The sequence below is a fragment of the Pseudophryne corroboree genome, chromosome 12 (genome assembly GCF_028390025.1).
Source record: "Pseudophryne corroboree isolate aPseCor3 chromosome 12, aPseCor3.hap2, whole genome shotgun sequence".
NCBI classification, from domain to species: domain Eukaryota; kingdom Metazoa; phylum Chordata; class Amphibia; order Anura; family Myobatrachidae; genus Pseudophryne; species Pseudophryne corroboree.
Window position 1 is genome coordinate 119,977,307 of NC_086455.1, and position 14,190 is coordinate 119,991,496.

At 46.9% G+C, this 14,190-nt stretch overlaps 1 protein-coding gene across 1 annotated transcript in view; it reads left to right on the top strand.

Moving 5' to 3' along the window:
• Positions 1-14,190, top strand: part of LTK (leukocyte receptor tyrosine kinase) — a 307,777-nt gene that overhangs the window by 274,671 nt on the left and 18,916 nt on the right. Inside the window, exon 21 of the mRNA XM_063947926.1 lies at positions 6,935-7,032. Within this exon, the coding sequence (XP_063803996.1) occupies positions 6,935-7,032 (98 nt within the window). The remainder of the gene's footprint in view (positions 1-6,934; positions 7,033-14,190) is intronic.

Below are 14,190 nucleotides of genomic sequence, written 5' to 3' on the forward strand. Positions count from 1 at the left end.
CATAGAAAGTACAGGGGTTCTTGATGAAATTGTTCACAATCCTATTAAGGTGTGTACACACGTTGAGATAAATCCTTTTCGATTTTGACTATATAGTCAAAATCGGAAGGAAAGTTAGCGCAAATCGGAAGGTGTTCTGCCGTTTACGATCCCGATTCAGTCCCGCTGTGTGGCCCCGCGGGGTCGGTATCGCAAGACTAGATTGACTGTGCAGGCAAGTCAATTTGACTATCTAGTGTACTATCTAGTATGGATTATAGTCAAAATTGGCATTTCGTCAAAATCAAAAGTCCAGATAGTCAAAATTGCTGCTTGTGGGCTCTAGGGGGAGTTCAAGGGAAATGGCATAGTCAAAATCGGGCATAGTAAGGATCTCATTGTGTGTATGCAGCTTTATAACTAAACTAAAAATTGTTTGTACTGTAGATCAATGTTGTCAGCTGCTGTTCAGAGATGGTAATTCAGCACATATTCTTTTTTCATGGCAAAAAGTTTATCATGAGCATCACGTTACATTTACCGAGCATTGACTTTTAAAGACAAAGGCATGCACATAATTATATCAGAATACCACCACTGTATTCCAAAGTCATTCCCAGCATTGCTTGTTAGAGACAAAAATAAGAATTTACTTACCGATAATTCTATTTCTCGGAGTCCGTAGTGGATGCTGGGGTTCCTGAAAGGACCATGGGGAATAGCGGCTCCGCAGGAGACAGGGCACAAAAAGTAAAGCTTTAGGATCAGGTGGTGTGCACTGGCTCCTCCCCCTATGACCCTCCTCCAAGCCAGTTAGGTACTGTGCCCGGACGAGCGTACACAATAAGGGAGGAATTTTGAATCCCGGGTAAGACTCATACCAGCCACACCAATCACACCGTACAACTTGTGATCTAAACCCAGTTAACAGTATGATAACAGCGGAGCCTCTGAAAAGATGGCTCACAACAATAATAACCCGATTTTTGTAACTATGTACAAGTATTGCAGATAATCCGCACTTGGGATGGGCGCCCAGCATCCACTACGGACTCCGAGAAATAGAATTATCGGTAAGTAAATTCTTATTTTCTCTATCGTCCTAGTGGATGCTGGGGTTCCTGAAAGGACCATGGGGATTATACCAAAGCTCCCAAACGGGCGGGAGAGTGCGGATGACTCTGCAGCACCGAATGAGAGAACTCCAGGTCCTCTTTTGCCAGGATATCAAATTTGTAGAATTTTACAAACGTGTTCTCCCCTGACCACGTAGCTGCTCGGCAGAGTTGTAATGCCGAGACCTCTCGGGCAGCCGCCCAAGATGAGCCCACCTTCCTTGTGGAATGGGCCTTAACCGATTTAGACTGTGGCAGGCCTGCCTCAGAATGTGCAAGTTGAATTGTGTTACAAATCCAACGAGCAATCGACTGCTTAGAAGCAGGCGCACCCAACTTGTTGGGTGCATACAGTATAAACAGCGAGTCAGATTTTCTGACTCCAGCTGTCCTGGAATATATTTTCAGGGCCCTGACAACTTCTAGCAACTTGGAGTCCTCCAAGTCCCTAGTAGGTGCAAGGCACCACAATAAGCTGGTTCAGGTGAAACACTGACACCACCTTAGGGAGAGAACTGGGGACGAGTCCGCAGCTCTGCCCTGTCCGAATGGACAAACAGATATGGGCTTTTTTGAGAAAAAACCACCAATTTGACACTCGCCTGGTCCAGGCCAGGGCCAAGAGCATGGTCACTTTTTATGTGAGATGCTGCAAATCCACATATTTGACTGGTTTTAAACCAATGTGATTTGAGAAATCCCAGAACTACGTTGAGATCCCACAGTGCCACTGGAGGCACAAAAAAGGGGTTTGTATATGCAATACTCCCTTGACAAACTTCTGGACTTCAGGAACTGAAGCCAATTCTTTCTGGAAGAAAATTTACAGGGCCGAATTTGAACCTTAATGGACCCCAATTTGAGGCCCATAGACACTCCTGTTTGCAGGAAATGCAGGAAACGACCGAGTTGAAATTTCTTTGTGGGGCCTTCCTGGCCTCACACCACGCAACAAATTTTCGCCACACGTGGTGATAATGTTGTGCGGTCACCTCCTTTCTGGCTTTGACCAGGGTAGGAATGACCTCTTCCGGAATGCCTTTTTTCCCTTAGGATCCGGCTTTCCATCGCCATGCCGACAAACGCAGCTGCGGTAAGTCTTGGAACAGACATGGTACTTGCTGAAGCAAGTCCCTTCTTAGCGGCAGAGGCCATAAGACCTCTGTAAGCATCTCTTGAAGTTCCGGGTACCAAGTCCTTCTTGGCCAATCCGGAGCCATGAGTATAGTTCTTACTCCTCTACGTCTTATAATTCTCAGCACCTTAGGTATGAGAAGCAGAGGAGGGAACACATACACCGACTGGTACACCCACGGTGTTACCAGAACGTCCACATCTATTGCCTGAGGGTCCCTTGACCTGGCGCAATACCTGTCCCGTTTTTTGTTCAGACGGGACGCCATCATGTCCACCTTTGGTATTTCCCAACGGTTTACAATCATGTGGAAAAAACTTCTCAATGAAGTTTCCACTCTCCCGGGTGGAGGTCGTGCTGAGGAAGTCTGCTTCCCAGTTTCCATTCCCGGGATGAAAAACTGCTGACAGTGTTATCACATGATTTTCCGCCCAGCGAAAAGTCCTTGCAGTTTCTGCCATTGCCCTCCTGCTTCTTGTGTCGCCCTGTCTGTTTACGTGGGCGACTGCCGTGATGTTTTTCCCACTGGATCAATACCGGCTGACCTTGAAGCAGAGGTCTTGCTAAGCTTAGAGCATTATAAATTTACCCTTAGCTCCAGTATATTTATGTGGAGAAAAGTCTCCATACTTGATCACACTCCCTGGAAATTTTTCCCTTGTGTGACTGCTCCCCAGCCTCTCAGGCTGGGCTCCGTGGTTACCAGCATCCAATCCTGAATGCCGAATCTGCGGCCCTCTAGAAGATGAGCACTCTATAACCACCACAGGAGAGACACCCTTGTCCTTGGATATTGGGTTATCCGCTGATGCATCTGAAGATGCGATCCGGACCATTTGTCCAGCAGATCCCACTGAAAAGTTCTTACGTGAAATCTGCCGAATGGAATTGCTTCGTAGGAAGCCACCATTTTTACCAGGACCCTTGTGCAATGATGCACTGTTTTTAGGAGGTTCCTGACTTGCTCGGATAACTCCCTGGCTATCTCTTCCGGGAGAAACACCTTTTTCTGGACTGTGTCCAGAATCATCCCTAGGCACAGCAGACGTGTCGTCGGGATCAGCTGCGATTTTGGAATATTTAGAATCCACCCGTGCTGATTGTAGCAGTATCCGAGATAGTGCTACTCCGACCTCCAACTGTTCCCTGGACTATGCCCCTATCAGGAGATCGTCCAAGTAAGGGATAATTAAGACGCCTTTTCTTCGAAGAAGAATCATCAATTCGGCCATTACCTTGGTAAAGACCCCGGGGTGCCGTGGACAATCCAAACGGCAGCGTCTGAAACTGATAGTGACAGTTCTGCACCACGAACCTGAGGTACCCTTAGTGAGAAGGGCAAATTTGGGACATAGAGGTAAGCATCCCTGATGTCCCGGGACACTATATAGTCCCCTTCTTCCTGGTTCGTTATCACTGCTCTGAGTGACTTCATCTTAATTTGAACCTTTGTAAGTGTTCAAAAAAAAATTTTTTAGAATAAGTCTCACCTAGCCTTCTGGCTTCAGTACCACAATATAGTGTGGAATAATACCCCTTTTCTGTAGTAGGAGGGGTAATTTAATTGTCACCTGCTGGGAACACAGCTTGTGAATTTTTTCCCATACTACCTCCTTGTCGGAGGGAGACTTGGTAAAGCAGACTTCAGGAGCCTGCGAAGGGGAAACGTCTCGACATTCCCATCTGTACCCCCGGGATACTACATGTAGGATCCAGGGGTCCTGTACGGTCTCAGCGCCATGCTGAGAACTTGTCAGACGCGGTGGAACGCTTCTGTTCCTGGGAATAGGCTGCCTGTTGCAGTCTTCTTCCCTTTCCTCTATCCCTGGGCAGATATGATCTTATAGGGACGAGAGGACTGAGGCTGAAAAGATGGTGTCTTTTTCTGCAGAGATGTGACTTAGGGTAAAAAACGGTGGATTTTCCAGCAGTTGCCGTGACCACCAGGTCCGATGGACCGACCCCAAACAAGTCCTCTTCCTTTATACGGCCATACTGTGCCGTTTGGAATCTGCATCACCTGACCACTGTCGTGTCCATAACATCTTCTGGCAGTTATGGACATCGCGTTTATTCATGATGCCAGAGTGCAAATATCCCTCTGTGCATCTCGCATATATAGAAATGCTCTATAGTCAATAAAATACTGTCCCTGTCAAGGGTATCAATATTTTTAGTCAGGGAATCCGACCAAGCCACCCTAGCTCTGCACATCCAGGCTGAGGCGATCGCTGGCCGCAGTATAACACCAGTATGTGTGTATATACTTTTTATTATATTTTCCAGCCTTGTCAGCTGGTCCTTGAGGACGGCCCTATCTATAGACGGTACCGCCACTTGTTTTGATAAGCGTGTGAGCGCCTTATCCACCTTAAGGGGTGTTTCCCAACGCGCCCTAACTTCTGGCGGGAAAGGGTATACCGCCCATAATTTTCTATCGGGGGGAACCCACGCATCATCACACACTTTATTTAATTTATCTGATTCAGGAAAAACTATGGTAGTTTTTTCACATCCCACATAATACCCTCTTTTGTGGTACTTGTAGTATCAGAAATACGTAACACCTCCTTCATTGCCTTTAACGTGTGGCCCTAATAAGGAATACGTTTGTTTATTCACCGTCGACACTGGATTCTTAGTGTCCCTGTCTGTGTCTGTGTCGACCGACTAAAGTAAACGGGCGTTTTAAAAACCCTTGACGGTGTTTTTGAGACGTCTGGACCGTACTAATTGTTTGTCGGCCGTCTCATGTCGTCAACCGACCTTGCAGCGTGTTGACATTATCACGTAATTTCCTAAATAAGCCATCCATTCCGGTGTCGACTCCCTAGAGAGTGACATCACCATTACAGGCAATTGCTCCGCCTCCTCACCAACATCGTCCTCCTACCTGTCGACACACACGTACCGACACACAGCACACACACAGGGAATGCTCTGATAGAGGACAGGACCCACTAGCCCTTTGGAGAGACAGAGGGAGAGTTTGCCAGCACACACCAAAAACGCTATAATTATATAGGGACAACCTTATATAAGTGTTTTCCCTTATAGCATCTTAATATATATATAAGCATATCGCCAAATTAGTGCCCCCCCTCTCTGTTTTAACCCTGTTTCTGTAGTGCAGTGCAGGGGAGAGCCTGGGAGCCTTCCCTCCAGCCTTTCTGTGAGGGAAAATGGCGCTGTGTGCTGAGGAGATAGGCCCCGCCCCTTTTTCGGGCGGCCTCGTCTCCCGCTCTTAACGGATTCTGGCAGGGGTTAAATATCTCCATATAGCCTCCGGAGGCTATATGTGAGGTATTTTTAGCCAAAATAGGTATTCATTTGCCTCCCAGGGCGCCCCCCTCCCAGCGCCCTGCACCCTCAGTGACTGCCGTGTGAAGTGTGCTGAGAGGAAAATGGCGCACAGCTGCAGTGCTGTGCGCTACCTTTAGAAGACTGAGGAGTCTTCTGCCGCCGATTCTGGACCTCTTCTTACTTCAGCATCTGCAAGGGGGCCGGCGGCAAGGCTCCGGTGACCATCCAGGCTGTACCTGTGATCGTCCCTCTGGAGCTGATGTCCAGTAGCCAAGAAGCCAATCCATCCTGCACGCAGGTGAGTTCACTTCTTCTCCCCTAAGTCCCTCGTTGCAGTGATCCTGTTGCCAGCAGGACTCACTGTAAAATAAAAAACCTAAGCTAAACTTTCCTAAGCAGCTCTTTAGGAGAGCCACCTAGATTGCACCCTTCTCGGCCGGGCACAAAATCTAACTGGCTTGGAGGAGGGTCATAGGGGGAGGAGCCAGTGCACACCACCTGATCCTAAAGCTTTACTTTTTGTGCCCTGTCTCCTGCGGAGCCGCTATTCCCCATGGTCCTTTCAGGAACCCCAGCATCCACTAGGACGATAGAGAAAACATTTTGTACTGCCTTGACATGTTTCTGGACATTCAGCAATATGTCAAACATGCCGGTGACTGGGCAAGAAGTCATACCTAATGCACCATGCTGGGCTATTTTCCTGGTGGAAGGGGCATGTGAGGAATTGCTGGGGCCCTCAGCCTCTGAAATACTTTGATGTCTACTAATTATGCCTTAAGTAACCTTACACCAGGGCCTGAATTGTGTTAGCTTTCATTTTATTCACAGTAGCTGCCAAATGAATAAATCAATATCCAACTAGACTAATGGGGTCTTTAAAGTGGATGGATATATTTTTTTTTATTGTGTGCTAGAGTAATTGTTTAGGCTGTTGGTTATTCTGGAGCTATGTATTGTCTGAAGGGGTTTGGTATAAATTACCGATGGCCGGGATGCCGGCCGTCAGTATACAGACAGCAGTATCTAGTCCACCAGTATGCAGCAGGGCGAGCACTAGTAAGCTGCGCTTGCCACAGGTTATATTCTCACTCTATGGGTGTGCAGGATTCCGTCGTCGGCATTGTGATCACCGGGATCCCGTGGGACGGTATGATAACTGCTTCCCGTCTGAAGGCTACCAATATGACTTTGTCCTGTAGTATACTAAGCCTGGCTTGTAGTCCAGGTTGACTCCTTGCTCCTGAAGTACATCATGAGGGAGCCTGTTCTCAGAGCAGTGTTGCTGGATGGATGATGCATGCTTTATAATCTACAGTAACAATACATTTACTAATACAATCTTGCACTAATTATGGTAAATTCTGTTTTTTCTAACACTATAAATTTGGTCTCTTCCCAGAATCAACCATCATCCTTAACAATGTCAGATCTGCTTAACATGGCCAGAGATATCGCCTGTGGCTGCAAGTACCTAGAGGAGAACCACTTTATTCACCGGTACCTACAGAACATACCTAGTGGGGAAATGGCATTCTATAGATATCAGCCCTACTAACAAATAATGCAATGCATACAATACCAGCTCCGTAGCAGGGCTCAAATGCACTCTATGCTGGCCTGCCCCCTGAGCGTCCAACATCATGACTTTGTGTGGAGGTGGCAGCACAAGTAAGTGTAACTGGCTTTACAGGCTGCAGGATGCCTTCTGGAGCGTCTAAAGGATGTTCCGGCTACGCTGTAGCGGTGTTCCTGGATGCAGGATGCCAGTCCAAGCAATAAGAAATCTAGTAACTGCTCAATCCAATTAGTACGGTCATCCAGGTTCATGAAAGGGAGGGGTTACACTGAACAAGAAACAATGGGGGGTCATTCCGAGTTGTTGGCTCGGTAAATTTCTTCGCATCGCAGCGATTTTCCGCTTAGTACGCATGCGCAATGTTCGCACTGCGACTGCGCCAAGTAAATTTGCTATGCAGTTAGGAATTTTACTCACGGCTTTTTCTTCGTTCTGGTGATCGGAGTGTGATTGACAGGAAGTGGGTGTTTCTGGGCGGAAACAGGCCGTTTTATGGGCGTGTGGGAAAAAACGCTGCAGTTTCTGGGAAAAACGCGGGAGTGGCTGGAGAAACGGAGGAGTGTCTGGGCGAACGCTGGGTGTGTTTGTGACGTCAAACCAGGAACGACAAGCAGTGAACTGATCGCACTGGCAGAGTAAGTCTCGAGCTACTCAGAAACTGCACAGAGAAGTCTTTTCGCAATATTGCGAATCTTTCGTTCGCAATTTTAAGAAGCTAAGATTCACTCCCAGTAGGCGGTGGCTTAGCGTGTGCAATGCTGCTAAAAGCAGCTTGCGAGCGAACAACTCGGAATGAGGGCCAATATCCCCCAGCACACGGGATGACATCAGCAACGGGGTTTGAATACTACATGGTGGTAGATAATCCAGAGAACTCAGTTGCATATATTTGCAAAGATAAAGATAAAGGCCAACTTCACGGCATCTCTGATACTGGAGGTCCCTAATACTAAGTCTAAGTCTGGGGCTCTGGACCCCACAAAACAGAGAGAACCAGCTACCCGAGGGCAGCACACTAGTGAGAAGCTAAAGTGTTAGTGAATGTTAATAAGAAAGAAGCAAAAACTAAAAGGTGATATACAAGCGAAAGGTGTCATTAAAATGCTTAAAGGAGTAGTATTGGTAGAAAAAATATTTGAAAGTGTTACAGAAAGTACTAAATAATATATTCCTGTGTGCTACCCTAAAGCAAGCCAGCCCCAACAGTCCAGGAGGAACCGAGCCCCAAACTCATCCCTACCACTAATAACAGCACCCCAATTGCCTAATGTAAGGCCGCATAGTAATGGCACATACACAACACACAGAAACCACCAGCACTCTTGCAAACAACAAAGGCAGCCCCATTTCCTCAGTGATATCACTGGTTCCTAGGGAATTATAATGCTGTATATTCTTACAAAGTGGTTAAATCAACAATATGCCTTCTACTATTGCATATAAGGGGTAATTCAGACCTCATCGCAGCAGCATATTTGTTAGCAGTTGGGCAAAACCATGGCCCTCATTACGAGTTGTTCGCTCGCAAGCTGCTTTTAGCAGCTTTGCACACGCTAAGCCGCCGCCTACTGGGAGTGAATCTTAGCTTATCAAAATTGCGAACGAAAGATTTGCAATATTGCGAAAAGACTTCTCTGTGCAGTTTCTGAGTAGCTCGAGACTTACTCTTCCAGTGCGATCAGTTCAGTGCTTGTCGTTCCTGGTTTGACGTCACAAACACACCCAGCGTTCGCCCAGACACTCCTCTGTTTCTCCAGCCACTCCCGCGTTTTTCCCAGAAACGGCAGCGTTTTTTCACACACACCCATAAAACGGCCAGTTTCCGCCCAGAAACACCCACTTCCTGTCAATCACATTACGATCACCAGAACGAAGAAAAAACCTCGTAATGCCGTGAGTAAAATACCTAACTGCATAGCAAATTTACTTGGTGCAGTCGCAGTGCGAACATTGCGCATGCGCAGTTAGCGGAAAATCGCTGCGATGCGAAGAAAATTACAGAGCGAACAACTCGGAATGACCACCCATGTGCACTGCAGGAAAGGGGGTGGGGCAGATATAACGTGTAGAGAGAGTTAGATTTGGGTGGGGTGTGTTCAAAATTGAAATCTAAATTGCAGTGTAAAAATAAAGCTGTCAGTATTTACCCTGCACAGAAACAAAATAACCCACCCAAATCTAACTCTCTCTGTACATGTTATATCTGCCTCCCCTGCAGTGCACATGGTTTTGCCCAACTGCTAACAAATTTGCTGCTGCGATCAACTCTGAATTACCCCCATAGTCTTGTGATGTCACTAACTCCTAGAGCAGGCATTCCCAACCACGGTCCTCAAGGAACACTAACCGTGCAGGTTTTAGTGATATCCAAGCTTCAGCACAGGTGACTTAATTAGTAGCTCAGTTATTATGATTTAACCATCTGTGCTGCAGCCTGGATATCACTAAAACCTGCACTGTTGGTGTGCCTTGAGGACCGTGGTTGGGAATGCCTGTCCTAGAGAATTTATAGTAGTGATGAGCGGGTTCGGATCCTCGGGATCCGAACCCCCCTGAACTTCACCCTTTTTTGCACGGGTCCGAGCAGACTCTCATCTTCCCGCCTTGCTCGGTTAACCCGAGCGCGCCCGAACGTCATCATCCCACGGTCGGATTCTCGCGAGATTCGTATTCTATATAAGGAGCCGCGCGTCGCCGCCATTTTTCACTCGTGCATTGGGGATGATCGTGAGAGGACGTGGCTGGCGTCCTCTCAGTTTCTATGTTTAGTGGGCTGCAAATATCTGTGCTCAGTGTGCTGCAAATATCTGTGCTCAGTGTGCTGCAAATATCTGTGCTCAGTGTGCTGCAAGTGCAAATATCTACATTCTCTGCCTGAAAAACGCTCCATATCTGTGCTCAGTGTGCTGCATATATCTGTGCTCAGTGTGCTAATTGCTTTATTGTGGGGACTGGGGACCAGCAGTATTATATAGTAGGAGGACAGTGCAGAGTTTTGCTGACCAGTGACCACCAGTATTATACGTTCTCTGCCTGAAAAACGCTCCATATCTGTGCTGCATTGTAGTATACAGTAGGAGGACAGTGCAGAATATTGCTGACCACCAGTATAACTATATATATAGCAGTACGGTACAGTAGTCCACTGCTCTACCTCTGTGTCGTCAAGTATACTATCCCATCCATACCTGTGGTGCATTTCAGTTTTGCACAGTTTGCTGACCACCAGTATATATAATATATAGCAGTACGGTACAGTAGGCCACTGCTCTACCTACCTCTGAGTCGTCAAGTATACTATCCATCCATACCTGTGGTGCATTTCAGTTTGCACAGTTTGCTGACCACCAGTATATATAATATATAGCAGTACGGTACAGTAGGCCACTGCTCTACCTACCTCTGTGTCGTCAAGTATACTATCCATCCATACCTGTGGTGCATTTCAGTTTTGCACAGTTTGCTGACCACCAGTAAATATAATATATAGCAGTACGGTACAGTAGGCCACTGCTCTACCTACCTCTGTGTCGTCAAGTATACTATCCATCCATACCTGTGGTGCATTTCAGTTTTGCACAGTTTGCTGACCACCAGTATATATAATATATAGCAGTACGGTACAGTAGGCCACTGCTCTACCTACCTCTGTGTCGTCAAGTATACTATCCATCCATACCTGTGGTGCATTTCAGTTTTGCACAGTTTGCTGACCACCAGTATATATAATATATAGCAGTATGGTACATTAGGCCACTGCTCTACCTACCTCTGTGTCGTCAAGTATACTATCCATCCATACCTGTGGTGCATTTCAGTTTTGCACAGTTTGCTGACCACCAATATATATAATATATAGCAGTACGGTACAGTAGGCCACTGCTCTACCTACCTCTGTGTCGTCAAGTATACTATCCATCCATACCTGTGGTGCATTTCAGTTTTGCACAGTTTGCTGACCACCAGTATATATAATATATAGCAGTACGGTACATTAGGCCACTGCTCTACCTACCTCTGTGTCGTCAAGTATACTATCCATCCATACCTGTGGTGCATTTCAGTTTTGCACAGTTTGCTGACCACCAGTATATATAATATATAGCAGTACGGTACAGTAGGCCACTGCTCTACCTACCTCTGTGTCGTCAAGTATACTATCCATCCATACCTGTGGTGCATTTCAGTTTTGCAGTTTGCTGACCACCAGTATATATAATATATAGCAGTACGGTACAGTAGGCCACTGCTCTACCTTCCTCTGTGTCGTCAAGTATACTATCCATCCATACCTGTGGTGCATTTCAGTTTTGCACAGTTTGCTGACCACCAGTATATATAATATATAGCAGTACGGTACAGTAGGCCACTGCTCTACCTACCTCTGTGTCATCAAGTATACTATCCATCCATACCTGTGATGCATTTCAGTTTTGCACAGTTTGCTGACCACCAGTATATATAATATATAGCAGTACGGTACATTAGGCCACTGCTCTACCTACCTCTGTGTCGTCAAGTATACTATCCATCCATACCTGTGGTGCATTTAAGTTTTTGTGCGCAGTATATATAGTAGTAGGCCATTGCTATTGATAAATATATTACTGGCATATAATTCCACACATTAAAAAATGGAGAACAAAAATGTGGAGGGTAAAATAGGGAAAGATCAAGATCCACTTCCACCTTATGCTGAAGCTGCTGCCACTAGTCATGGCCGAGACGATGAAATGCGATCAACGTCGTCTGCCAAGGCCGATGCCCAATGTCATAGTAGAGAGCATGTAAAATCAAAAAAACAAAAGTTCAGTAAAATGACCCAAAAATCAAAATCATCTGAGGAGAAGCGTAAACTTGCCAATATGCCATTTACGACACGGAGTGGCAAGGAACGGCTGAGGCCCTCTCCTATGTTCCTCATGACTAGTGGGTCAGCTTCACATGAGGATGGAAGCACTCATCCTCCTACAAGAAAACTTAAAAGACTTAAGATGGCAAAAGCACAGCAAAGAACTGTCCGTTCTTCTAAATCACAAATCCCCAAGGAGAGTCCAATTGTGTCGGTTGCGATGCCTGACCTTCCCAACACTGGACGGGAAGAGGTGGTGCCTTCCACCATTTGCACGCCCCCTGCAAGTGCTGGAAGGAGCACCCGCAGTCCAGTTCCTGATAGTCAAATTGAAGATATCACTGTTGAAGTACACCAGGATGAGGATATGGGTGTTGCTGGCGCTGGGGAGGAAATTGACAAGAAGGATTCTGATGGTGAGGTGGTTTGTTTAAGTCAGGCACCCGGGGAGACACCTGTTGTCCGGGGGACGAATATGGCCATTGACATGCCTGGTCAAAATACAAAAAAAATCACCTCTTCGGTGTGGAATTATTTCAACAGAAATGCGGACAACTGGTGTCAAGCCGTGTGTTGCCTTTGTCAAGCTGTAATAAGTAGGGGTAAGGACGTTAACCACCTAGGAACATCCTCCCTTATACGTCACCTGGACCGCATTCATCAGAAGTCAGTGACAAGTTCAAAAACTTTGGGTGACAGCGGAAGCAGTCCACTGACCACTAAATCCCTTCCTCTTGTAACCAAGCTCCTGCAAACCACACCACCAACTCCCTCAGTGTCAATTTCCTCCTTAGACAGGAAAGCCAATAGTCCTGCAGGCCATGTCACTGTCAAGTCTGACGAGTCCTCTCCTGCCTGGGATTCCTCCGATGCATCCTTGAGTGTAACGCCTACTGCTGCTGGCGCTGCTGTTGTTGCAGCTGGGAGTCGATCGTCATCCCAGAGGGGAAGTCGGAAGACCACTTGTACTACTTCTAGTAAGCAATTGACTGTCCAACAGTCCTTTGCGAGGAAGATGAAATATCACAGCAGTCATCCTGCTGCAAAGCGGATAACTCAGGCCTTGGCAGCCTGGATGGTGTCAAACGTGTTTCCGGTATCCACCGTTAATTCACAGGGAACTAGAGAATTGCTTGAGGTACTGTGTCCCCGGTACCAAATACCATCTAGGTTCCACTTCTCTAGGCAGGCGATACCGAAAATGTACACAGACGTCAGAAAAAGAGTCACCAGTGTCCTAAAAAATGCAGTTGTACCCAATGTCCACTTAACCACGGACATGTGAACAAGTGGAGCAGGGCAGACTCAGGACTATATGACTGTGACAGCCCACTGGGTAGATGTATTGCCTCCCGCAGCAAGAACAGCAGCGGCGGCACCAGTAGCAGCATCTCGCAAACGCCAATTCGTTCCTAGGCAGGCTACGCTTTGTATCACCGCTTTCCATAAAAGGCACACAGCTGACAACCTCTTATGGAAACTGAGGAACATCATCGCAGAATGGCTTACCCCAATTGGACTCTCCTGGGGATTTGTGAGATCGGACAACGCCACCAATATTGTGCGTGCATTACATCTGGGCAAATTCCAGCATGTCCCATGTTTTGCACATACATTGAATTTGGTGGTGCAGAATTATTTAAAAAACGACAGGGGCGTGCAAGAGATGCTGTCAGTGGCCCGAAGAATTGCGGGCCACTTTCGGCATTCAGCCACCGCGTGCCGAAGACTGGAGCACCAGCAAACACTCCTGAACCTGCCCTGCCATCATCTGAAGCAAGAGGTGGTAACAAGGTGGAATTCAACCCTCTATATGCTTCAGAGGATGGAGGAGCAGCAAAAGGCCATTCAAGCCTATACAGCTACCTATGATATAGGCAAAGGAGGGGGAATGCACCTGACTCAAGCGCAGTGGAGAATGATTTCAACGTTGTGCAAGGTTCTGCAACCCTTTAACTTGCCACACGTGAAGTCAGTTCAGACACTGCCAGCCGGAGTCAGGTCATTCCCCTCATCAGGCTTTTGCAGAAGAAGCTGGAGAGATTGAAGGAGGAGCTAAAACAGAGCGATTCCGCTAGGCATGTGGGACTTGTGGATGGAGCCCTTAATTCGCTTAACCAGGATTCACGGGTGGTCAATCTGTTGAAATCAGAGCACTACATTTTGGCCACCGTGCTCGATCCTAGATTTAAAACCTACGTTGTATCTCTCTTTCCGGCAGACACAA